The sequence below is a fragment of the Poeciliopsis prolifica genome, unplaced genomic scaffold (genome assembly GCF_027474105.1).
Source record: "Poeciliopsis prolifica strain line A6 unplaced genomic scaffold, Auburn_PproV2 SCAFFOLD052, whole genome shotgun sequence".
Taxonomy (NCBI): Eukaryota; Metazoa; Chordata; class Actinopteri; order Cyprinodontiformes; family Poeciliidae; genus Poeciliopsis; species Poeciliopsis prolifica.
Genome location: NW_026562427.1, coordinates 575,477 through 599,828, shown reverse-complemented (window position 1 = coordinate 599,828; position 24,352 = coordinate 575,477). Strand labels below are relative to the sequence as shown.

Below are 24,352 nucleotides of genomic sequence, written 5' to 3'. Positions count from 1 at the left end.
TGCTGTTTACTCCTGATCTTCTTTCAACTATAATTTGAAAAAGTGACTAATACTTGTCCTGAAAACATCCTCATTTTTATTCTGAAGTAGAGAGTTTCAAGTTGAAAATAAATAAATCAATTGAAGACCTTGAAGTCAATTCTTAGTCAGGAACACGTCAGCAGAGCCGTGTGTATGAAATACATTGAAATGTGCATAGTGTTTTTTTGCGTCTGTGTCCCGATCCAATGTGATTTACATGTTCTGCTTTCCAAGTCAAATATGCAGCATAGTTTCACCACAAACTTTTTAGCTAATTTTACATGGCTTTGCAGCATCCATTTAAGTATCTTACAGTATATTTCAGACTTTATGAAAAGGGTTCAGAAGGGCAGAAAGGACTTCTGGCGCTCTGTAGCTGGTTTTGTGATCTTGAGGTGCCAACTCTCACTACTCTGGAGAGATTTAAGACGTCATTTTTATGGTCTCACACTCCTCAGATAAATCTCACTCCAAATTGAGTGTGCTTACGCTTGAAAATGAAATAATTTCTTCCTCATTCGAAGCCTGCGTTCCTAAACCAGATTTCCAGGGTTATTGTAATGCAGCTTTGATACTTAATCATTATCAAAGGTAACGATGTCAATAATACGAATGCCCCCTAGTGGGAGAAGAGAAACATCTCAGAGCACTACAGAGAAATATAGAAACACTTTATTTCCAGAAGTTGTAGCAACGAGTTATTTTCAGACATAGAAAGGCAAATATAACCAACTTTAGTATAACATTATAATGTACAAGGATAGCTTCACCATTTTACTGTAAACCCACATACAAAGAAACATGATTGGTATCGTCCCACCAAGCTATAGACACGCAAAAGTTATAGTAAACAGACCGAGGGTGGAGCAGCATGATGGCTTGATTTAGAACATCAATTGTAGCAGATGGTTGGAGTTTTATTCATTTCTTGGTATTAATGTCTTTTGACATGTGGATGAAGTAACGAACAAGAGGAGAGGCAGGAATAACATCACCTTAGTTCTACAGACATCTGACATGGCTGGGTTAGAACGTGTGCCCCCATATTGCTTGAACACTTACAGTTTAGGGATAATTACAAATATCTTTGTTGAATCTAACCAACCTGCTGCCGTACGGCGTCGTTGCATCACACAAAAGTTGGAAAGGAATCTGAAAGGAGCAAAAAAGCATGTCCCCTTGGGGAAAAAATACAATTTAAGAGTCAAAAACTCTTAAACTCTTGTTCGTATGAAAAATACCAAAGTTCATTGCAACCGATTAGCTCTTCTTTGTGCAAAATTCAGTACTCAATCATTCATATTCATTGCCCTCAAAGATGTAAGTCATCGTCATTTTTAAGAAGTCGGACTGAAAGTGTTGCCATTTATGACACGGCATGTAAAGAAGGTGCTCAAGGAGCAATGAGGAAGGAAAGTATTGCTTCTCCGTCACGGTGAGAATACTGTGTGATTGTAAACAGAAGAGCTGATTTCTATTCATACTGGTTGATTATTCAGTGGCTTGCTTTTCAATGCGGTTCAGGAAGAATCAAGAAGCACGTTTAAAACTGCTGTTCAATGAGGTCGGAGTGATCAGCCCAAAAACATTAAAAAAATACTGAATCGAAGTGTTCTGTATCGCTATGGGAAGGGAATTACTAGTAATATAAAAGTAGTAGAACCACATATTTCGACTAAGAATCACACTTTACTCACTGTACCAATCAATCAGCAGCCGTTTTCTACAAAAAAACAACAAAAAAAAAGACATACACACACATGCTCGCACATACAGTACACCTGCCCACAGACACAAAGAGCATGGTTGGAAAACTGGGCAGCAAATGCAGGTTTAATGACTTTTCAAACAGGTTTTTTTTTTAGTGATCGTTTTAAGTGCATTTATTTACGAGGGCAGATTTATGACCTGCTTGACTTCAACTCAAAAATAACGATAAAACGAAATAAAAACAAGAAACCTGAAAGTGGTACACCCGTTGCCTTCCCTCCATCATTGCTGGTCTGGATGTCGGACTGAAGCGAGACGACAAGCCGGTTTACAGCACGCAGAGTTGGAAACGCCTAAAATGAAGTGATGGAGGAAAACACGCACGGGGAGGTTTTCTTCACACTTTTGTGGTCGAATGCAGTTGGCATGGCTTGGAGTTCCAGATCACAGGTACAGGGTCACAAGGTCACAGGATCAGAGATGGGGGTTCGTTTGAGTAAAAGAGTCTTAAAGGGTTCAAAGGTCGGGGCTGAAGTGAACGCTAATGCTTGGGGAGCACGGGGTGTGGTTCGGCTTAGGACTCAGGTACCCCATCCTGTCCTCCTGCAGGCCGCAGGGGTAGCAGGCCACCTCGGAGCCCGAGTGGTTGGGAGCAGGGTTGCTGCTGGTAACGACCTCGAAGGAACGAGAGAAGACGGCGCTGGCGGTGCGAGTCAGGCTGGTGAGGGCGCCCGCCTTGGGCACCGACTGGCTGGAAGTGAGCGTCAGCCGCCTGTTGGACAGGTCTGTGTTCTCGCTGGCGGCCCGTCCCGTCGTCAGGGCATTGCACTCCTTGCCCTCGCTGTTGCGCTTGTTGAGCCGAACCTTCTTTAACGCTTTAGCGCCCAGGTTCAGTGTGGTGGTGCTGCTGCTGATAGTGATGGCGGGAGGGTTCATGTCGGGAACCATTGCTATCGGCCAAACCCTTTCGTCCAGCTCGGCTATGTCCATCAAGTCGTCCGGGGAACCCAGATCCACTGCGTCTGTGAGGCAGACGGAGGAAAAGAAAACCAAACAAACTTCATCACTCCATCACTTCATTTTAGGCGTTTTCGACTCACGTTACAAACAGGTGCAGGGTAAAAGTTAATCAACTTCATCTGCTGTCCAGCTTATTTAATCCAATGAATAAATGCATTCAAAATAAACAGTTTAATTATTTTTAAAAGACTGAATGTCAGATGAGGTTTACTACCAACCAGCAGGTGGCGCCTTTACACTGTAATGTCATCTTAAAAAGAATATTTTGCCATCAAGCAAAAGATTATTAGTTAAAGTCCAGCACACATTAGAATAAGGAGCAGAGGTGTGAGATAACAGCTGATAATATAGTTTTAAAGGAGTGCATGTTTTGTCCCAAAGGAAAGCAGGAATAGTGTTTAAAAGCATAAGCCTTTGGAAAAAAACAATCACAAAGGGAAAGTTGATGAAAGCAAATCAAAAGAACAATTTGTAAAAGAAAAAAAAAAGAATTAAATAACTTCTTCCTTCTTCTTTTTTTGATGAATTAAAAACTCTCACACTAACACTATTTTCTGCTTTCTGTAAAACAAGGAACTTGACCCATGTGAAGGGCAGCATGTCCAGAACTACAGATCAGAGCTGTTGCTATCATGACAGATAAACTCTTGTTTATCTGTTGCAGATCAAACAGACAGATAGGAAGGTCCTGCTGAAGTCCTCCAGATTCAGCCTGCTCAGAGCAGGTCAGGAGATATTTGTCTTTAATTAAATTTAAGTTCAAGACCTGCATATCTTTCCTTAGCTCCTAACTACAAGCCAGAAGCAAACAATCTGCTTCCAGATGCAACCCAGGATTAATGTGTTGAGGTGTTTTGACCTTCCGTGTACCTTTGCCTTTTTTCTGGTAGAAAACAAAAACTTTTCTGGAGCCTTTTGAAGATCCTCTATGCTCACTGCTTCGAGGTAATCAGGATTATTCTCATTTTTCTGATATGATATGGAAAGAAAAACATACTAATTGATAAGCCTACCTTACAGTGCCTTGTAAAAGTATCCATACTCCCTGAATGTGTTGACATTGTGCAGCGCAACAACCACATAACATTATGTATTTTCTGAGATAAACACAAAGGAGAATGTAACTGGGAAAAGGAAGATGTAGCCATGCATGAAATCTACTCAGTTCCTCTCTCTGCCAAAAAAAAAAAAAAAATTAAAGAAATAAAAAGACATCCCCAAATCATAATGCTGCCACTACCCTGTTTCACAATGAGGATGTTACTGTAAGAGTATTTAGATTTTTCTGCTTGTTGCTTTCGAAACCTATAAGTTTCCATTAATGCCGCACTATCTTTAACTGCAGATGATGGATTAAATAGTTCTTTGTGAAATAAATTCTTGGGAAATGTCATCCTGTCTTGTCTACTGCGTTTCTTGGTCTTCATTATTCTTCCCACCAAAAATCTGACGCGTTCAAAGAGCGTCTGAACAATTCATGAGGCTAAACACAGATACATGCTACACTTCTCAATTTTATTTGTGTAAACAGTTCAACTTTCCAACTACATGCCACTATGTGTTGAGTGAAATACTTTAGTTTCCGGTTGTGACATAAACAAGTTTAATTGTGTAAATACTTTTACAAGGCACTGTCAATCTCATGCAATAAAAATCACCTTTATTTTATGGACTTTTTAAAATGTATGACTTGAGCAGGCACCAAAAGACATTTTTGGGAGGTTATTCAAATTATTCAGAGAGGTCATAAATAACTGAGTCATGGAGGCTGGTCTTAATAATGAAGTTAAACCCACACAGGAGAGCGTGAATAAATGAAATGATGATTGATACTGACTGACAGATGAGAGAAATAAGTGTCTTTAGGTGAAGAGAGGGTGGTGGAGCCCAGCGTGAAAGGTAAAGGGGAAAGTCATCATGCAGCGTTTTCAGACCACTCCCCCACACATGGTTACCTAGGTTACCCCTGGAGTGGGGCTAGGGAGAGGGAAGGTTGGGTCTCAGTACTGGCTCCTCCCTGCGGAGGCCGACCCAGAACCCTCATTCTCCACCATTCGCCTCACAGACTTCTGCCTCCTGACCTCCTGACTCCGACTTCCGGAGTCGTGACCTCGGGAGTCCGTGCTGACCTCGGAAGAGGCCCCCAACGAGTCGTCGAGGTGGTTGCGTCCGTCGGAGCGTGGCCGCAGGGAGTCTCCATTGGCCATTCGCTCGCCGCTCACGCCAGTCACACTGATCTCGGGGACAGCCAAGCCCCCCAGTGTTGAGTCACCGTCTACACTCACCTCCTGGGTCTCTGGTGGCGGGGAGTACGGAGGGGTGGGATGGCAGGACAGTAAATAAACAAACCACACACACGCAAACACAGATGGAAAGATGCAGTTCATGCACATAGATAAAAACAAAACAGACGAAAAAGACAGTCGTGCACAGACACACACAACCACAGAAACATAAAACAAACAAAAAGGTAATAAATTTAACAGACATAAATAAAAACATAACTGATCAAAACATAACATAAGGAACATGCTAAGTGGAAATGAAGAGGACCACACTAACTGAATGGATTTGCCGTCTGCAGTATTTCCCAAACATTCAATCATCCTTTCCTCCGTCATCTGAACATACATAAGCTGCTTGTATGTCCCTGTTAGAGGCGCAGACGGCACAAGATAAAACCCGCTCATTAAAACAGCAGAAGCCTGTAATTTACCTGATGGATGCGTGTTCTGGGAGAAGAGAGGAAATCTCTCCTAAAACTAAAACACGTTTTGCCCCCAAGAGAGCTGAAACTTTCAACATGCAGGCCAAACAAAACACGTGACTTGCTTCACACTGCAAACATGACCATGCATCTTTCTAAATTGGAAGATGAAAAAAAAAATGGAGTAGATCTTATTAAACTGACAGATGAGCTACTCAGCTTTAAGGTTGGTCACCATTATGTTTCTATGATAGTGACCATAAATGAAATGGGTGGTTGAATAATGACATTTTGCCCTTTCCTTTGGTGTGGAACGGTCCAAAAATATGTTTCGTACAAAATGCTTAGAAAGAAAAAATAGAACTCCAAAGAGAACTTTTGTCTCCTTCACCTCAGTTATCCCTTTTTTTTTTCCTTTTTCCCTCTGTGGGTGTGTGTATGCATCTCACCGTTTCTCTTCCAGCGGTGTCCTCTTATAGAGAGGGAGGTGACAGCATTGCGAGAGATCTTGGAGGCGGTGGGCGTAATCTCCACTTGGATACTCCGAGCGCCCTCCTTGCTTTTCAGTGCTGCACTGTGTAGTGAAGACTTGATGGCATTACCCACCTGCAGATTAGAAACAAAAAGTATGTTTATACAAATAATTTCTGATGACGACAGTTTGAAATCAGCTCTGGACAGTTCACAAAGAGTCCTTCTGTTTGTTTTCTAGGAATTATTAATGCTTCTTTTGTCCTTGTGTAGCTCTATTGATCAGCTGCTGTAATCCCCAAATCAATGATTGCTGAAACAGAGCATTGCCTTCGACCAATATTCACACTCATTACACCCACAATTGTTCTAATTTAAACAACAGACATCAGTGAATTTTAAATATGCTTTCAGTAAATGAAGGAGTAGACAACAGCAGAGGAGTTCTTTTTAATTGAATTGAGTCAAGACTGTGCGACCTACTGAAGTAAAACAATTAAAGGACGAAACAGAATACCAGAGTCACTACCAGGGACGTCAGATGCACAAAAGACAAAAGAGGATTTGGGGTGTCACAACTCCTTGCATAACAAAAATCTGCTCACACTTAAAAATTCTTATGTGGCAATTGCAAAGTGATCATGTAACAACTGAGAGCGTATCATGGGGTAGAAAGCATTAGGATTGGAACAACATGTCTTTTGTGTGCAGCGCTGCGGCAAATTGGTCCCGTGAAGAATACGTCACAGCTTTATGCGGAGCTTGGGGGCCACTGTGTATGTTCCAAATACAACAAGCGTGTATGTGTGTTTGTGGTAAATGTCCAAAGACTGGACTCAAAGTCTCAGACTTTTCTTTTCATGTAAACGCTCTTTCTATAAATGTGCATCGATATGTTGTGTTTTGATTGTGCCGGAGTCGTGCACCTTGACTCGTGTAGTAATATTGTGAGCTTACTAGATTCAATCCTCTACTCCCTGGGCCTCAAGGATTACAGCTTAACTGAGCAGAAGGGAAAGCATGTAAATAATCTAGTGGGATTACACTGTGCTCACAGTTGCAGACACACAGAGACCAACAGGAAGCAGCGTTCAATGCCGAACGCGAATCAAGACTGAGGCCAGCACGTGCGTCTTAATCAGGGTTTCTCTCACACGCGCACACATTTTTTGAAAACAATCGCAGAGGAAGGGGAAATGAATAAAACGATGCACTCACCAAGAGAGCCTCGGGAAATAACTCCAGCTGGGCTCGATAAAGGACGTCATCCAGCGCTTTGGATCCAAGCTCAAATTCACCATTGCTCCTGTTCAACAGGAGAAACAAACGAAAGAGATCAAAAATAAACAAGAGTCTCATTAGATCCAAAAATACAATATGGATTATTTTCCCTAACATTTTATACATTTTGCTCTTGAAAAGAAAGCAGCACAAGACTTGTACTAAACTACATATACAGAAACGTATTTTAAACACCACAGCAAACCAAGAGTAGCTAGAAAGTGCAAAACCTTAACTGGAGATAAATTTCATTGCACGACTAACATTCTGTATTTTAAAGCAATACAATGTAACGCAGAATAATTGATTCTCACATACATGTTTGGTATCAAGACGTATTTTTTCAAAAGGAAAAAAAGATTAATCACAAATGACAGTGGGGACATGTTGCAGCATAGTCTTGTGCAAAAGTCTAAAGTTATTACTTTATTTTCGCTTTAGAAAAGCAAAAATTGTCTGTTTAAATTAGTTATAAGTTAATATAATGGATTAAAAAAAATGGGGAAAAAAATGTTGCTCTCAGTAAAGTTATGTTAACAGTTTAGTCTTGCTTCATGTAAGCGAAATGCACAAATAAATCATTTAGTACTAATGTCTTTGTGCAATATTGAGCATTCTGTGGAAAATTTAGGAACAGAAACCCTCAAATCTCACTGAGTAGTTTTGGTTAAATTTTGCGTGTCAAATACTCACAAGGCATAGTGGATCCCTGTTATGAGCTGGACCAAAAACTCTGATGTGACCGTGAGACGTGTGCTGATGCCTTTATAGCGTCTCATTTGTTGCCGCGGGTAGCCACATATACTCACCCTGGAGCGGAAAAACAATTATTATTAAACACAATGGAGCAGCTTGCAACATGGGAAGCCAAACAATGACTCCACAGGGGCCATTTGATTACTGGTACTTTATGACAGCTTACTTCCCCACGGTGAGCCAATATGAAAGTGAAGGTCAGCTGAACATAAACAGTCACAAATACGATAGCAAGAATGAACTTATTGAAATTTTACAATAAATAATTCATTGGTTGCACATGGGTTTTGCACTAACCAGAACAAAACCCTAGGTAGGCTTAAACTTCTTGTGCACAACTATCAAATAGCAAAGGGGAAATCCAAGCTGATGACTCCTGTTCAGATAAGTGCTCAGTTGCAGCTGGCAGCTTACTAAAATCACTGCGCCCGTGTGTGGATGTGTGCTCATGGTGGCTCGAAGCCTAATAGTGGTATCTTGGATCTCGCTGGCAGCAAAAGCCATAAAAGGATCAGATCAGTGACTGCTTGCAAATTAGTGCAGACGTGTTGACATTAACTATGATGAATGTAAGATTATAAATGCCCTGTGTTTGCAACATTGGCTAAGAGAAGCAAGCAAACGCTACTTTACATTAAGAGCTTTAGAGTGTCTGTTTCTCTTACCTGGAGCTAAGCTGACAGAGGGACTGCAGGGAGTTGGGGGTCATGTAGCTGAGAGCTGAGTTGTAGCACAGCAGCAGGAAGGTCAGCACCTCAAATCTCATTATCAGAAAACAAAACAGAACATTACAGTTAAGTGCATCGTGAGGTGACTCACCAAAATATTAAACATTACTGCAGACTCTCCACTGTACTTCCACCTGTTTGCTAATGAACAAAATAAAAGGGCCTTGCAAAACTGATCATGTCCCTTAAGCCTTTTAATGAACTCTATTGGGATTAAATGTGAGAACATAGCATGTACTTTTGAAGTGAGAGGAAAAGAGGACATAGTTTCTACAGATGAAAATATATTCAGCTTTCCTGAGTAATACTTTTTCAAACACTTTGTTCTGCAATTACAGCTGCAAGTCTTTTGAATAATTCCTCTACCAAGGCTCTCTTTTTTTCCAAAAGAAGAAAAAAAAGTTAAAAAAGCACAGGAAAATTGGCTGGATATAAGCTGTGATCAGCTCTTTTCTGGTCTCTCCAAAGATGCTGGATTAGATGAGGGAGAGTTAAGTTTCTGCCACACTGCATTTTTTTATGCCGACCAAAATATTTCGCTATGGTCTCATCTGACCAGAGCAGCTTGTAACGGAAAGGTTTTCTTTTGTTGTTCTTATTTTTAACATGCTGTCTCATGACTGTGTACACTTATTGTTAGGTTATGTCCTACAATGCTATGAAATAATGCTTTTCTCTAAACTGCTTAGGGACTTTAGCAGAATAAGCTTATCTGAGTTGTCACTCTGATGAGATGTTGCTTTGTCGCTGCATGGGGCAGATAAACAGAGTCTAGTTCTCTTTAAAAGAACCCACAGTATTCTGTCCTTGGGTATAAAAAGACATTCTGAACTCTGCAAGTCAAAGATGACACCGACAGAGCTTTTTGCTTTGACCTGGATACCCGTGTTAAGAGTTGTTAACCTCATCTTGTGAAAGATTCATAGTAAACCTGAGTGAACGCTATTCACCTTTAACAGTGCAGAGATAAGTTTTTTTTTTTCTTCCCACAAATTTATCCACATGTTCACCATGTAGTGCCTACAGAGCTTTGGTCAAACTTCTAATCATTTGCTTTCATTAATGAGCTTCATCTTGCCACTATTACACCACGTTAAATTTGTAGGGTGCAAATTTGAATCATAACTATTCTGTCAGCAGATCTCTGCAGCTTTTGCAGAGTTAATATGGAGCCTGTAGGAGGGGCAGCAAAAAATAAAGTCTGCCTTGCAATGCATTGAGATGCAGCAATTGAAAATTCAACTATCAAGTGTCAACACTCTGTTATCTTGATGTTAATTTGTGACCTAATTTGGGGTAATGCAAAGGGTGGAACTTCAAAGTGCATTTATAGTAAACACATAAGGTCACATGCGCCAAACTAAGGACAGGTGAAAACTAAAAGGCAATATTTTGAAACAAGACATACACAAGAAACCATACTATATGAATCTTACTACTTGTCTCCTTAAGCCATAAGAGCACAGAGATGGCAATGTAAAAGCTCACCAGAAACTCGGTGTAGTTGAAGCTAGTCGCAAAGTTCAGAGCAACTTTTGCCACTGAGGATCTGCGACCATCCAGAGTTACTGAGAATTTGCTTTACGGAGCTCTACTTTAGTCTAAACATGTTAGCTGCAGCAGATTTCAAGCAACTGTGATTCACACCCTCAACACCACCATAACAAAGTGACAATGTCAGAAACAGCAAAGGTCAGCTCCATGGACCACCACAGAATCTCATCTCAGTGCATTTTTTGTTAAATTTTCATCTGCAATGGACAATTTTGCAAGGCATTGCAAGGACAAGTTTTGTCGCATTTAATTAAAAGCATGAGATTAAACACAGTCCTACTAGACTGAAATAGAGAGAGTGAGAAAAAAAAAGACTGAAAGAAGCTGAGAACATTTCCTTCAGGCGAACATGACCCATTGAGATTATTTAAAGTTGTATTAATTTAGGAAATCCTTAAGGCAACATAACTTCAGATAAAACGAAGCAAAGACAACTGCCAAAGGCAATCACTGAGTCAAGTGCATCATGAATAAAATAATTTGTTATGGCAGCAGCTCAACACCCTACCACCACACCATGATGTGGCTTCAACAATTTATTTGAGGGAGTCTAATATTCAAGTTGAAATTCATAACTTACGACACTGAACTGTTTTTTTGTCAGACCCTGAGCGTCCTTTGTGGGTGCTACTATTTCAGTTTTGCGTTAATGTTAGCTACAGTTTACAGTCATCGTCCTACCAGGAAAGTTAAATTTAAAATTACCGCTGTTCAGCGTTTCTCAATAATCTGCCCACCAGGAAAGTAGAACGGTGACTAAAAAAGTCCTCCTACCTGTTCTGTGCTGTAAACGTCTCTCTCTGGAGGTGTGGCCCACTATACGCAACCCTGCTCAGCCCGTGATTGGCTAAAGCTCCTTCTGTTAGAGCGATGGATCCGATGGCTGACGGCTAGAAGCAAAATGAAGAAGCTTAAAATGCAAGAAAATTTAAATAAAATGAGGATTGTTTTGTTTTGCAAGTTTGAGTGTGGAACGTACCTCATGATATACTGAAGGCTTGGAGAGGGAAGGGACGGTGAAAGACAGTATTTTACTTTGCCCATCTTTATCAACTATTTCCTGTGGGTAAAAAAATAAATAAATAAATAAACAGGCATGATTTTCACTAAAGTGAAGCTTTTGATCACTTAAGGCCCACCCATTTGCTATGTGTGGGCGTTTGCACGTACACCACAGGGTCTTATTTCCCCACAAGCTCTGTTGGAGTGTGAATACTTATTTGTGTGAACACGTACACACACTCAAAAACCCCAGGGCTTTAATGTCCCCTGTGTGCCTCTGAATGTCAAACAGATTATTAGAAGCCAGTCAACGTGCTGACTGAGTGACAGCTGACCTATTCTGGTATTCAGAGAGAAAATGAGGAGATGCTGCACTTTACTGATGGAGCACTTAAAACCAAAGTGGAATCATTTTAATAATAAAAGTGCTACAATATCTGCGAAATGATTTCAGTTTCAGTTCCTCTATTTCTTACCCCAACTTCCTGTCACCCCCAATGTTCAACTTTCTAATAATACAAGAAAAAAAAAAAACTTTTAAAACATATGATTCTACAATAACCTGAGTATTTCAGCATGTACACAACCTGGACAGGAATAAAGATTTGAGAAATCAAAAGATATGGTTTATTTGCTCTCATCACAAGGGGGACACTTAATAACTCCTCCCTGGAGCTCATTCTTTCTCTTACCAGGTTGTAAATGCCCAGCAGCAATGCCTCAACGCAGCCAGACGTGTGGGGGTCTCTAGCAGCGCTGGCAGACAGGAGACTCCACAGGAGCTCTGGCAGGAACTGCAGTGTGAAACGCTGCAGCTGTGGCACGCCGCTCCGGTAAAACTCAAACAACTGGTGACAAACTGGCTCCAGCAGCTGAAGGACAAAAAAAAAAAAAAGACTAAAAGTTGCGGAAATGGTAAAAATACTCAACGGTAATGCATGTTTTTGTGATTTAGGTCTAGAAATATGTTGCCAAATTAAAAGTTTTTACTCCAAACAGATCAAATTTGTTAAAAGGTGTTTGTACATACGTCGCTGTAGTTTTCTCGTATGACCTTGTAGAGTGCTGGTATTAGAGAGCCTTTCTCTTTAAGTGAGGCGGCATAGGTGGTGATGGCACTGTCTGGGAGGGTCTGAAATAACACAAACACAGAGAAGTTTACAACACTGGTTTAATACATCATAATATTGTTGGAAAGTTGAAGCATTTCAGTCACTCAATTGGTCTCTTGAAATATTTTATATAGCTTAATTACACACAGACTGACACTCTGGGGCCTTTATTTCTATTAATTATGATTTATTGTTAACATCTATTGGAAAAAAAAAACATTTAAGATGAGAATACTACATTGGATCAACAGGGGGAAAGAAAAAGGATTAGCACAAAAATTTGGGCTTAAAGAACAGCATGTTTAATATGTGCTGAAGGATTATTTTTTGAAAATGTACCTTTAATCCCATTTGATAAACCATTTTCTATCGGTAGTTCAGTATTTTCATTAATTGTGTAGTTTTTTTTTCCATACAATATTTTATTGTTATACCTAAAAACTTTAAATTATACCCGACTTCAATTGATTTTAATTCTCATTTTATATATCGGATGAGATGCAGACTGTGACTCTTACTAACCTTCTGCCTGTAGATGTTATTTCTTATTGCCACAAAACCACATTTTCTCACCATATATTACATGTAGAGTAGTAGCAAGTAACAATTGACAATTGAGTTAGTGCAAAATGTCCAGTGACAGACAGTTCCTAAAAAACAACAAAGACCTGCAAAAGTCTACAGCAATGAAATTCCATTAGAGCAAATATTTTAATACAAGTTCTCACGTTTGGAACTCAACAGTTAAGAAATATTACATCCCTTATAGTCTTTTGTGATATCGCGCTAACAATAATACTCCCATTTTACTATTTAATAGAGTATAATTAACTGGAGCCCTGCTCATAAATTATTTAACTTTAGGCAACATCTTGCATTAAAAGTTACCCTCAGTGGTTAACAGACATGGTTTCCGACTCTACCCTGCTGCTCTTCCTGTTTGGTGTGCACCACTTTTAGTGTGCATAAAAAGTAAAAAAAAAATAAAAAAAAAAGAAAGAAAGATAAAGGAAAAAATTGAATTTGTGCAACCATGAAAAGCAACATAAGATTCTGGATGCCTGATTTATGAACCACACACCAGATGTGGGAAAAGAGGCCAGAAATGACAAGCATAAGTTCTTCATAGGTCAACAATGTCTGCAATAACTTGGTTTTTTACAAGTGGATCTCTGACAAACAAGGCCAAGTTTTATTTTGGTACCACAGATAGTAAACAGGATGGTAAAGAAATTACAAAGTTGCCTTTTGTTTTCATGAACTGTTGCGTCTTAATGAGTATGAAAAGTGACATAATCGGCAACAAGAAATTGGAATTGATGGCCATTAAATGACATTTTGACTCCTTTTTACAACTTGCTCTAACATATTTTGCATTAAATGTATCAATAACACTGGTTATTTGCTTTTGGAGTCCAATGGATTTATCTTTAAATATTTAAACTAAAATTCATCTTTTGATTTGTGTACCAGGTGAGTCCTGGTGTTTTGAGTGGGAGCGCTGCCTGCAATTCTCTGGGAACAAAGCACTTCAGGGAGTGCGTTTGTTTTTGTGAGTGAAATAAATTCTGCCAGTAAGAAGGAGCAGCAGAAACGTCTCGCATACAGATGATGGGTGAAGGACGATTCAGACTTCAAACTCAGAATAAAGTCCTACCTTAAATTCGGACAGCCATTCCTCCACCACTCCTTGGTCCATTGCCAACATGTTCCCTCATCTGCAGTGGAGTCGCTTCTACCTAAGAAAGACAAAAATACAGATTAAATGCACAAACTATTTATACATAGATGTGGTTCGTATTGATTCACACATGCACACACACATACATAGAGGAATCTTCTATTATTCAACATCCTCCTGATAAAAACACTCAAATAAAAATAGCAAACAGTGAATGTACGTGCTCCGGGGCTGAGCCACTTCAAAGAAGCACAAGTCTCTCCATCCTTTTGCTTTTCTCTTGCCTGCCTCTCATCCCTCTCCAGACAAACACCTCTGCAACGAGCACCTTCTCAACTTAGGCTTGTAAATCTAACATCACCCACACAGAACACCCTGGCTGACACCGCTGCTGAAAGAAATAAAAAAAATAAATAAATACAAGCTGTACAGGTTGGATGTCTCTGAGGAGAGAAAAAGTGGATGCTATGTCAATTTATATATCTTTTATCTGAAACAAATCCCACTGTTTTCATCTCGACTTAAAGCCTCACCATAATTTTCTGTTACATTGAAAAAGGCACTTAAGAGTTTCTGCACAAAACACCCCCCTGAGCCCCCATTGCATTTATGGTGTATATCAAGCTTAGTTTTAAAAGAAACACCATTAAGCACTCTTCCTCTGCACGACTCTCTACATAAGTGAGTTTCCTCCCTAAATGTAATTTCCGCAATGAGTAATGAAGCTTTGTAGTGTTTGGCCAGTACTAAAAGAAAAAAAAAAAAAAACTAAGATGATGATGACAAAGCAGAATGTCTTAACATGTTAACAGCTATTCAGTTTAGTTGTTTAAAACTCAATGATGGAACAGAATTAAGATTGACAGGATACTTATAATGTATGAGGTGTTTCTCTGTCTAAATAATTTATTAATCAACTGGCAGATTTCCAAAAGGAGTAATCTGTAGACGTTGTTTACAGAGGAACAAAACAAAAGTCTGCAGCTTCACTTTTTGTGGTACAATTTATTATTTTTGATTATTTTGAGCCACTGGAATTTGGAATATTTGTCATTTTATTTTAGGCTATAAAATAAAGAAAAACAAAACAGTTGCAACAGTGTAGCCTGAAAATATGAAGCACTTTTAAAAAGATAATGTTGTTTTGCAGAATAATTAACAGAAATGTACAGTATTTTCATGATATGCAATTGAAAATACAAACCAAAGTATACTAAAATACCAGCATAAACTGGTAGAGGAGACTTCTGAAACTACCACAAATTTCAGGTAAGAAATTTGAGTATAAATACAAAGATTTAAACCAGAACCCATGATATGATCTATTCCTTTCACTCAAAACAGAAAATCAATTCTTAATGCCTCTTACACAACACACTAACATTACAATTATAACATTATCCATCACATTTACAATAAACAGACATAAATGAGAGAAAAAGATTTTAGGGGAGGGTGGTTGTCAGTTCGTTTAAAATCAAAGCCGCCCCTTTGATTTGCCATTTTAGCTTGATTTAAGGGAATTTAAATTAAATTAGATACGAATCAAAGACACTGCCACTCAAAAAAGTAGCTTGTTTTAAGGATTAGCATTTTAATCTAAGTTACTAACGGAAAATAATTACTGCACAGGATGTCATCACTCTAGTCATTCGAGAGGAACGGTTAGAGTCCAACTTGGTTAAAAATAGCCAGGCTCTCTGGTCATGTTGCTACCATGTAGTATGTTTATAAAACTACATGCTTGTACTATTCAAGTATTACGTTTAATACTAGTAATGGCCAGCAATCTTCAGCAATCTCCTAGATTCCATGATATGACTTTTAAAAAAGCCAATTCTCTTTCTTGTACATGAGAGGAATGTGGAAGAGTGCCCATTACTGCTAAGACAGGTCAAGTAGAGTTTCTGTTACAAAAACTTAAAAAAAAACTCTGGTGGCTTCTGAACTTTTTCTGATGTCTCATTTATAGCACTTTAAATGTAAGGAATTACTAGATATTTTGAGTATTTTTTTTGTTGTTTAAAGTTTTGAGACAAGTGGATTGTGCAGTGTTTAATTAATATTAACATTTTTGTGTAAACAACAACATACCACAAAATTGTAGTATTTTTACTCAAGGTGATCTAAATAAGAGAAATTCCTGAACATCAACGTGAAGATAGGTTGCATCTATTGTTGCATCATGTTAAATTTAAAACAGAAAATAGGGGTATTCAAATGAAAAATATTGGTTAAATCCAAATCCTGATGGCATAACAAAACATGGAAAAGGTATCCAATATTTTTTAAAGTGTGAGCTGAAGACAAGGAAACTTATTTGAAATACAGGGACAACTCTGTGCCTTGGATGAATTATCTGTTTTCATTCAAGGCTGTATTGTGCCTGTGTCTTGTCTGAGCTACGCAATAACAAGCACAAGGCTAAATTAGCAGCTGAAAGCAGCAACCAAGTCCATGTTTGGTGTGTCTGGTGATGCAGTCACAGAGAAAGCAAGTGGGAGGAAAAAGTCCTTTGATGTAAAAACATGCGGAGAAAAGGAAACGTTCTTGAATCGAGGCAAGAGATGGGATAATTGTTGGGGACAGGTCCTTAACTCCCCCTCTTTTCTTCACAGTAGTCAAAAATAGTCAAAGTTGAACCTTACAGATTTTCACATTTCAGCTCATCTATAATCAAACTGTGGAACAATAATATTTCATATTGAAGAAGTGAATCCAGAAAAATCACTTAACACTACAGATTTACAAGTTTACAAAACAAATGATTAAAAAAAAAATCTCATTATCCTCCAACTTTTCACCTTTCTTTCAATCTTACTATCCTTTGGTGCATCCTTCAAAACATCATTTCTCCTTCTACATCTTCCCTGCCTCTGAATGTAGTTTTTTTTTAAATTTTTTATAAATCCATCTTGTTCGGTTTTACATGTTTTTCCTGCCACATGGGTTCCTCCACTGCGGCCAGGTGTCTATTTATGGACTATACCAATGACAGGAATGACGAGGGGGGAGGGGAGCCAGTGACTCATGAAATGAGGAAGAATTAAAAATCAGAATCGCCTCCTTTTAAAGAAATTCAATTCTTTGTGGCAGCCTGTTGTTCCGTTCTTTCAAACAGAAGCAGACAAAGAGAATGTTGTCTTCTAAGGCCAGCATATGTGTTTTAATAAAGGCCGTGTTTAAACTGTGGATGAGTCAGTCTTGTAAGAGGAAGAATGTTCCTCCTCCAAAGTGACTTCTTTGGAGGAGGAAAATTAACTTTGTCTGGGCGGATGTCTGGGGCATGCAAGTTCAATCAACTGCACCCAGAAAAAGGCTACACACAGCAGCTGCACATCGTGCTGACAATAGGTGAGATTAACTTCCTACTTAAGCTTCAGGCAGAAACTGATGCAAAGTCAGTGATAAGGGCAAAGAGGAAGTACAAAGCAAAAAAAAAAAATCTCATAAATCAATTGTCCAACATAAGATAACTGGTAGAACAAAACAAAAGATGTATTTATTACTTGGCGTCAATAAGAATGGACATCAGAAAAGAAAAACGAAACTCTTAAAAGTACCTGCCAGTTGTTGGGATACAATTTGACTTCAGAGTTATTTACAAGCAAGAAAAATAGAAAACATAAGTATTTTAAAGAGTGTTCAGATCATCAAAACTGCAGCTCTGGTGGGATGTTCCCAGTCAACTACTGGTCAAGCGAACTCATTGATGCCTCATCGGGGAGTGAAAGCTTGCCCATGTGGTCCCATCTAACAAGTAGCTGAAGTTGGTAAAGAAGTTCATTCTGGTTCTGATAAAGAGTTGTCAGACTGGACATTGCACTATAAGTGCGAGTCTTCTCAGTCAACACCAGTCAAGGTAGGAATGCTGACCCTTCTCAGTTAATGAGAACTTCAGCATTGAACACACGAGCATCAGGGCGCAATGTAAAAAGTAAGTCTGTTTTGATCAATTGTTTTCTTTTACGTCACCAAAACATTGCTGAAGTGAAACTGTATTCTTTGATGGGCGTGGCATCTTACAAACCGGATGATGGGATATGCCACAAAGTCAAACTTGTTCAGGAACAGTTGAAAAAACCACGACAATTTTGAGTTTGAGGTGTTGAAATGGCCTCCAAATTCCCCATTTCTCAATCGAACTGAGCCTCTGTGGTGTGTGCTGAGCAAACAGGTTTGATCCCACCTCACATCTTACAGGACCTTCAGGATCTGCAGCTACAGCTTGGCATCAGACATGACAGCATACCTTCAAGGATCTAGTGGAGTCTGCGCCTCAATTGTCAGGGCTGTTTTGGCAACAAGGGAACCAACACCTTATTAGGTCATTGGTCATTCCCTTTTAGTTCAGTGTATAATTATATTATACACTAACACTAATTTCTATGTTAACAGAGATTAGTGTTAATCTCTGTTAACGCTAAAGAATTATTCGGAGTACAATAATGTTTCATGCTGTGAAAGGTCAAAATGTCAGCTTTGAATTTTACTAACATCCCTGAATGAAAGCCATATAAAATCATTCACTTCATCATGAAATATAAAACACATGTTGGCTCTCTAAAGTAAAAGCTGAATTCTGAATTTGAGCAACGAATCTTTCACACGTGGCTAAAAGACCTGCCCCTAACCCCAAGAGTGATCAATTTTGACTAGACAAAAATTCATCCCTAGGAATGAAAATCTATTTTAATGAAAAGAAAAACAACACTAAGATTTCCGAGCTCTTGGGAGTCTCTACAGATTGATGCAAAACGATCTTGTGGAGGAAAACAGAAAACTCATCATGCCGGGAGATCTCTGCAGCGTGTAATTATTTTTATAGGGGCATCTTCGTCGCTCATCTTTGTCTACTGAACTGATTATGTCAGAAGTCAATATTTATTGGGAGAGCATCCCTGAACAACTCAGACAACAGGTGGTGAGGTAATTCTGCGTTCATGCAGAGCAACCAGATAACACACACACACACACACAGTTCACAGCTGAGCAGACTTGAGATGCAGGAGCAAGAGCGTGTCCAAGTTATGAATAAGTAGAATAGGAAACAGATGAAAGGATGAGCTGGCAAGCAGTACAGCAGGGGTGTCTAAAGTCAGTTCTCAAAGGCTTGTTGTCTGGAATGTTCTGTTATTTTTCCTGCTTCATCGCGTTTGATTCAAGTGAGAGGTCATTAGCATACTCTGCAGAACTTTATGGTATGCTGAGGAGGAAGTTGGACATTTGAATCAGCTGTTTTGAAGCAGAGACACCACGACACCATGGGGCTTTGAGGATCAGAGCTGAACACCCTGTTAAGGATAACGAATAAAACTAACACCTATTAGATGAACAATAGGTGTTCATCTAAGATAAGAGAAAGTTTAAACATTTTTAATAGTTTGAAGTGACTAATACATTTCAATGTATCAAAATTAGAATCAGCAGATAAGACTACTTACTACACAGAAATCTGATTGGTGAATCTCTATTTAGAAAGGTTTTTAATTAAAATACAGATTTGACTTATTTTGCAATGTGATGTAGATATGGAAAAGAAAACTGAACTTGTTTCCCTTTTCACACAGCTGTGGTAAATATGTAAATGTAGAAGCTACCACAGAACTCAACCTCCCAGCTCTGCTGTTGAACCAAATGTTTCTGCTGCTCCCTGCAAAAGAGCAAGTTGGTGTGTGGAACAACTCAAGAGGTTGATAACTCAATAGGAGTGAGACACTGGAGTAAATAAATCAGAGAGTTCATTAGGTTTCGATCTGTGCTGGCCGGCTAGCACTCTTTCAGCCTCTGAGAAAAAAAAAAAAAAACCAGAACAATCTTTCGACACACACACACACACCTTCCTAAACCCCAGAAAAGCTCAAACAAAGTAAGTTCTGCTCCAGCCGGGCAAAGTTCTGCTGAAATCAGCCACTTGCCATAAGGTGATGAAGAATGTTTTATGCAATGCAGAAGTGTGCGTGTGTGTGTGTCGCAAGTGTGTTTCCTCAGTGTCCAGTTTGACGAAACCTGTTCCTGTGAAGCTCACTGAAGTTGACAACTCACTCCCTCTGAACTTCCACCTAACCACAGACTTAAACTCTGACACAGCAGACGCTGTGTGCTGCCCAGTCCAAATGAGCTTATTTTTAACTCCTTCTTGAAGACCTCTTTCGACACAAGTCTCCTGTAAGTTTACATTCCTAATCCCTGTTGTTGCGTTTGAACGTTCTGGCAAACACACCCACAACCAAACACATGATCCTCCTGTATTAAACTCGTATGGAAAATTACAGATGCTTAAGAGGAAGAGATGAAAAAAAAAAACCCTGCCGTAACAACAGACATACCTGCCAGTGAACTGCAGTGAGTCCCAGTGATAATGATTTAGAAGGACATCCACTCTCATTTACACCCCCCTCCCAACTGATTACCTCATTTCCTATTGCACACGTGTTCCTTCTGGTTTTTTTGTTGTTTTTTTGTTTTTTTAAGGAAGAGAGTGGACCATTAAGAACGAAGACTCGAAAAGAGGGAAGACAGACAGAATGACGAACTGGGTGGTTTTTTGTGAGCAACCAAGCCGCTTTTTCCTGTGGTACAGGTTGCAGCTGCATTGAGCGACTGGTTAGTGTGAGATAATCACAATGACTTCACCAATGTGAAACCCTTAGAATAAATTATACATGACTTGCATTCTTCAATTGAGCTCCAATATCAGATCTGTTACAATAATTAAATATGATCCAATCGGAAGACTCAGCAACTCAATGGAAATGTTTTAAACTGAAAGCTACAATGTTGGGGTGTGACAGTGATTGCATGACTCTGTTCATGCATGTCCCAACCTCACCTTCTCACCATTCCAGCTCTGCCAGGAGCTCCTAGCAGCACCCAAAAGAGCGTTATTTTGACATCCCTCTTTTGCTTCTGTCTACTCCAGTCTTGTTTATTTGGACTATCATGGCCTGCGGACAGTCTTGTTGCATCACTGCCTCCCACCATGCTCCCCCATACCCCCAAGATCTTTCACAACAGTAGGTAGCTTTACGCTGAGAGGAACTGGAGAGAGCTGGGGCGATACTTCTGTTTTCATTCTCTTCTTCAAACAATAATGCATGACAGAAAACGCCCTGCAGCAAACATGACAACGGTTCTCTGGCTTGTGTCTGCTTCAGCGCTGAGGGACACAGAGCAATCTGACAAGAGAGGAATCCTCTTATAGCAGCCCACACTCGTCTACTTTGCCTTTAAGCCAGCGATGTGTCTTCATCCCATCAATTCTCCATCTCCCTGCGGCAAGTGCGCTGGAGGATACTGCAAGCAACAGCTCCTACAGCGTTTCTCCGCTCGTTTCCCCTCCGTGTGTCCCAGCTTGCTCGTCACAGCTTGATAACTTACCCAATGTGAAAACGCAAACCTAAATTTAAACGCTCTTAAGATGTCTGCCGAATCATGGCGCTCAAAGTACAGCTGCACAATTTACATCGTCAAGACAATATATAATATGGAAACTGCGAGGGATTGCTTGGATGCAATATCTTTGGAGACAAGCATTAAAAGCATAAATCTCTGCTTGTTGGTAACATAACTGGCCACTTGGTATTGGATGAACTTTCACCATCCTTTGCTCAGCATTGACAATACTGTTATGGCAATATTAAACAATATTTCAATTTCATGTCTTCCAGCTCGGCATGGACAAAAAAATGAAACTTTTCCTGAGAAAACGAGTCTCTCTGTGCCACCTGTGCTGATATGATGCAAATACAAGAAGAACTCCTCAGTGTGAGACAATATTGCACTAACCTTCTGGCTCTGGGGCATATTAGTGATGCTAGATGACAGAAAAGCCTGCACTATCTTCCAGCTCCATAACCTCAGGAATTTGTTGTCACAAGGCGTTAAGAGGCCTGGCACATGGATGCCACTTTAAATGCACACATTCCTTCAGCAAGCCAACAGTGGGCAGTCACCTCCTTAACTAAAGGCAAAAAAAATGTTAACCTCAACGATGCTCACATGACAGAAAGCAATAGCCTTTGATTAAAGTTACAAAGAGAATTTACCAATCTAGTTCATGCATTTTAACTATTGTAATTATTTCTATTTGGTCAGACTCAATTTAAAGCACTACAAGCCATTGACAATAGCAATAGTTCTGCTGAGAATCAAAGGACATAATACATTCGTCCCCATCCAATCCAAATTTGACTTTAAATTTTATTATCAAGTATAATGCCTCCAATAGTCAAGCTCCAAACCTGCATTAAAGATCGGATTGTTCTAAAAATGTTCCCCACAGAGCTCTTTGCTGTGTGACAGCAGGTTTACTGGTGGATAGCATATCTTCAGGCGAATGGGATGAAATCTAAAGGCTCTTTTCTTTTCTCTGTGAAATCAACCGCGGTTATGTCTGCTATCTGGTTAACTCTCTTTCAGACAAAGTCATTAACAAAGTTAATTATGTCATCAAATAGCTTCCTGTGTGTTAACCCCAAATTGCTTGAAGCAGATGGGCTCTTAAAGGGAGACTTGCTCACATGGAGGTTTCGTATTGTTGAAAAGGAGTTGCTCCCCTCCACTTTTGACCCCTGGCTTGTTCACAAGGACAGATTTCTGCAAAGACGTTGACTCAATGCGGTCAGCTGTCTGCCCTTCCTCAGATGGAAAATGATAAAACCGATTTGACTGAAACGTATGATAACTGGGATGGAACTACACTGTATGTAGGAGGATCTGAATGTGATCATATGATCTAATTGTAAAAGAAGCCAATTTTGCCTTCTGAGGAAATGAATACGAAGGCATAAGGTGATACACACATGCAGGAAACCCAACAGTCAGAGTAGGGAAAAGCACCATCACATGACAGATTATTAGAATCCAACATCCCAATCTGCTGTTTTTTTGCACTTCCCTTTCAAACACGAAAGAAAAAACACCTGAAGAATCTTAATAGGTCCACACCCTGATACACACGGCTATAGTTAATCAGCCAAGTACAAAGTCTCACTCATTATGCAGAGAGATACTTTCAATTTGTGTGGCAGAAAATTTACAACTGAAAGACGAATCCTGTAGCTCACCCATTACTTTTAATGTTTAACAATGTCAACTGTTCGGTTGACTTTGCTACTGTCTCGTTCGTTATTAAGCTCCACAAAGCTTGTTCTAAACTACGTTCTTTCTCCCCAAAATAAATTTGTCGACTCGTACTAAATAAGACCAACGCTTAAAGTTGTCGCTTATGTCGTATTTCTTAGGCGGTGACTCCCAGAGAGTGTAAATTAATCCCCCCCGCCGCCTCTCTGTCACGGCTTACTGAATGACTTCGAGCTGTCAGCCCGGCTGCTGCATCCACATTAGCAACTCGGCTAGCTCGGATACGGCGCCGCGCCGAGTGAAATTCAGAAAGTTACTCCGCACTTACTGGCATGCTACCCGTCAGGTTCCCGGTTTTATTGTCCTTCGTCGGCCCAAAGATTTCAGCAAAAGGCTAACCGGTTGCTAGTCCATAAATCTCCTTAATAATTCAACACCTTCTGCTCCTTCCATCTTCGTTACTTTCTCTGGTCAGACTATCACCAACGGAGAAGACGCAAGCTCCGCTGAGTGGCAGATGTGTTAGCCAATCAGAAAGCAGGAGGTCAATTGTGACCACGCCTTCAAATATGGCGTTCAATCAAATTAGTCTATGAGGCGCAAAGTGATTATTTCCATGGACAAGCTAGGTTGTCGATGTCATTCTTTGGTCTTTGACAGCCAAGTGATCTACTGAAAATGGAATAATATTAATCAGAGATAATAAAATATTTTATGCAACATATAAAGTCGCGAGTACTTAGTGAGCAAACTGTAAAAATTAAGCGACTGTATCTGAAAATCTCTGTTGTACAGTTAACTGGCATACTTAAAGCTTACTTCTTGCATAACTTTATAAATTTTCATCAAAATGCATTCTCTGCCTCGTCATCATTTACCACAATTCTTTCACATTTGATGGGAGACTCATGAAATCCAAATACAAACCGGCGACTCTATGTATTTATAGCAAACAATGCAAGGGCATTTTGACACGAATTTCTAACACCATGGATTTTCAAGTATTAATCATCGCGATGGCCATGTGTTTGTTTGCTTTCATGTTAATAACAATGGCAAATCTGCTATTTTTAATCAGTTAATACGGGGTAAGCTGCAAATCTGCTCCCACCGAACCTCTCAACAAAAAAAAAATACATTTCGCACAAATAGTGAAATATATATATATTAGTCACAGAAAACATTTATCATTTCATCAATTGTGTAAGCACACGTGTAGCAGTTC

At 39.6% G+C, this 24,352-nt stretch overlaps 1 protein-coding gene across 3 annotated transcripts; it reads right to left on the bottom strand.

Annotated features, from left to right (window-relative positions):
• Positions 1–678: 678 nt before the first annotated feature.
• Positions 679–23,628, bottom strand: hycc1 (hyccin PI4KA lipid kinase complex subunit 1). 3 transcript variants are annotated; one of them, XM_055058828.1, is made up of 12 exons: positions 23,456–23,628; positions 21,832–22,006; positions 14,020–14,101; positions 12,281–12,382; positions 11,943–12,122; positions 11,228–11,308; positions 11,023–11,138; positions 8,632–8,727; positions 7,904–8,020; positions 7,148–7,235; positions 5,908–6,064; positions 679–2,753 (listed from the first exon to the last, which is right to left on the bottom strand). In XM_055058828.1, the coding sequence occupies exons 3-12, from the start codon at positions 14,068–14,070 to the stop codon at positions 2,248–2,250; spliced, it is 1,494 nt and encodes a 497-aa protein (XP_054914803.1). In that variant the 5' UTR covers positions 14,071–14,101; positions 21,832–22,006; positions 23,456–23,628; the 3' UTR covers positions 679–2,247. The 3 variants fall into 3 exon arrangements, with proteins under 3 accessions (XP_054914803.1, XP_054914802.1, XP_054914804.1); XM_055058829.1 differs by lacking the exon at positions 21,832–22,006 and adding an exon at positions 4,707–5,047 and having other exon boundaries at positions 2,640–2,753; XM_055058827.1 differs by lacking the exon at positions 21,832–22,006.
• Between the last annotated feature and the right edge of the window lie 724 nt (positions 23,629–24,352).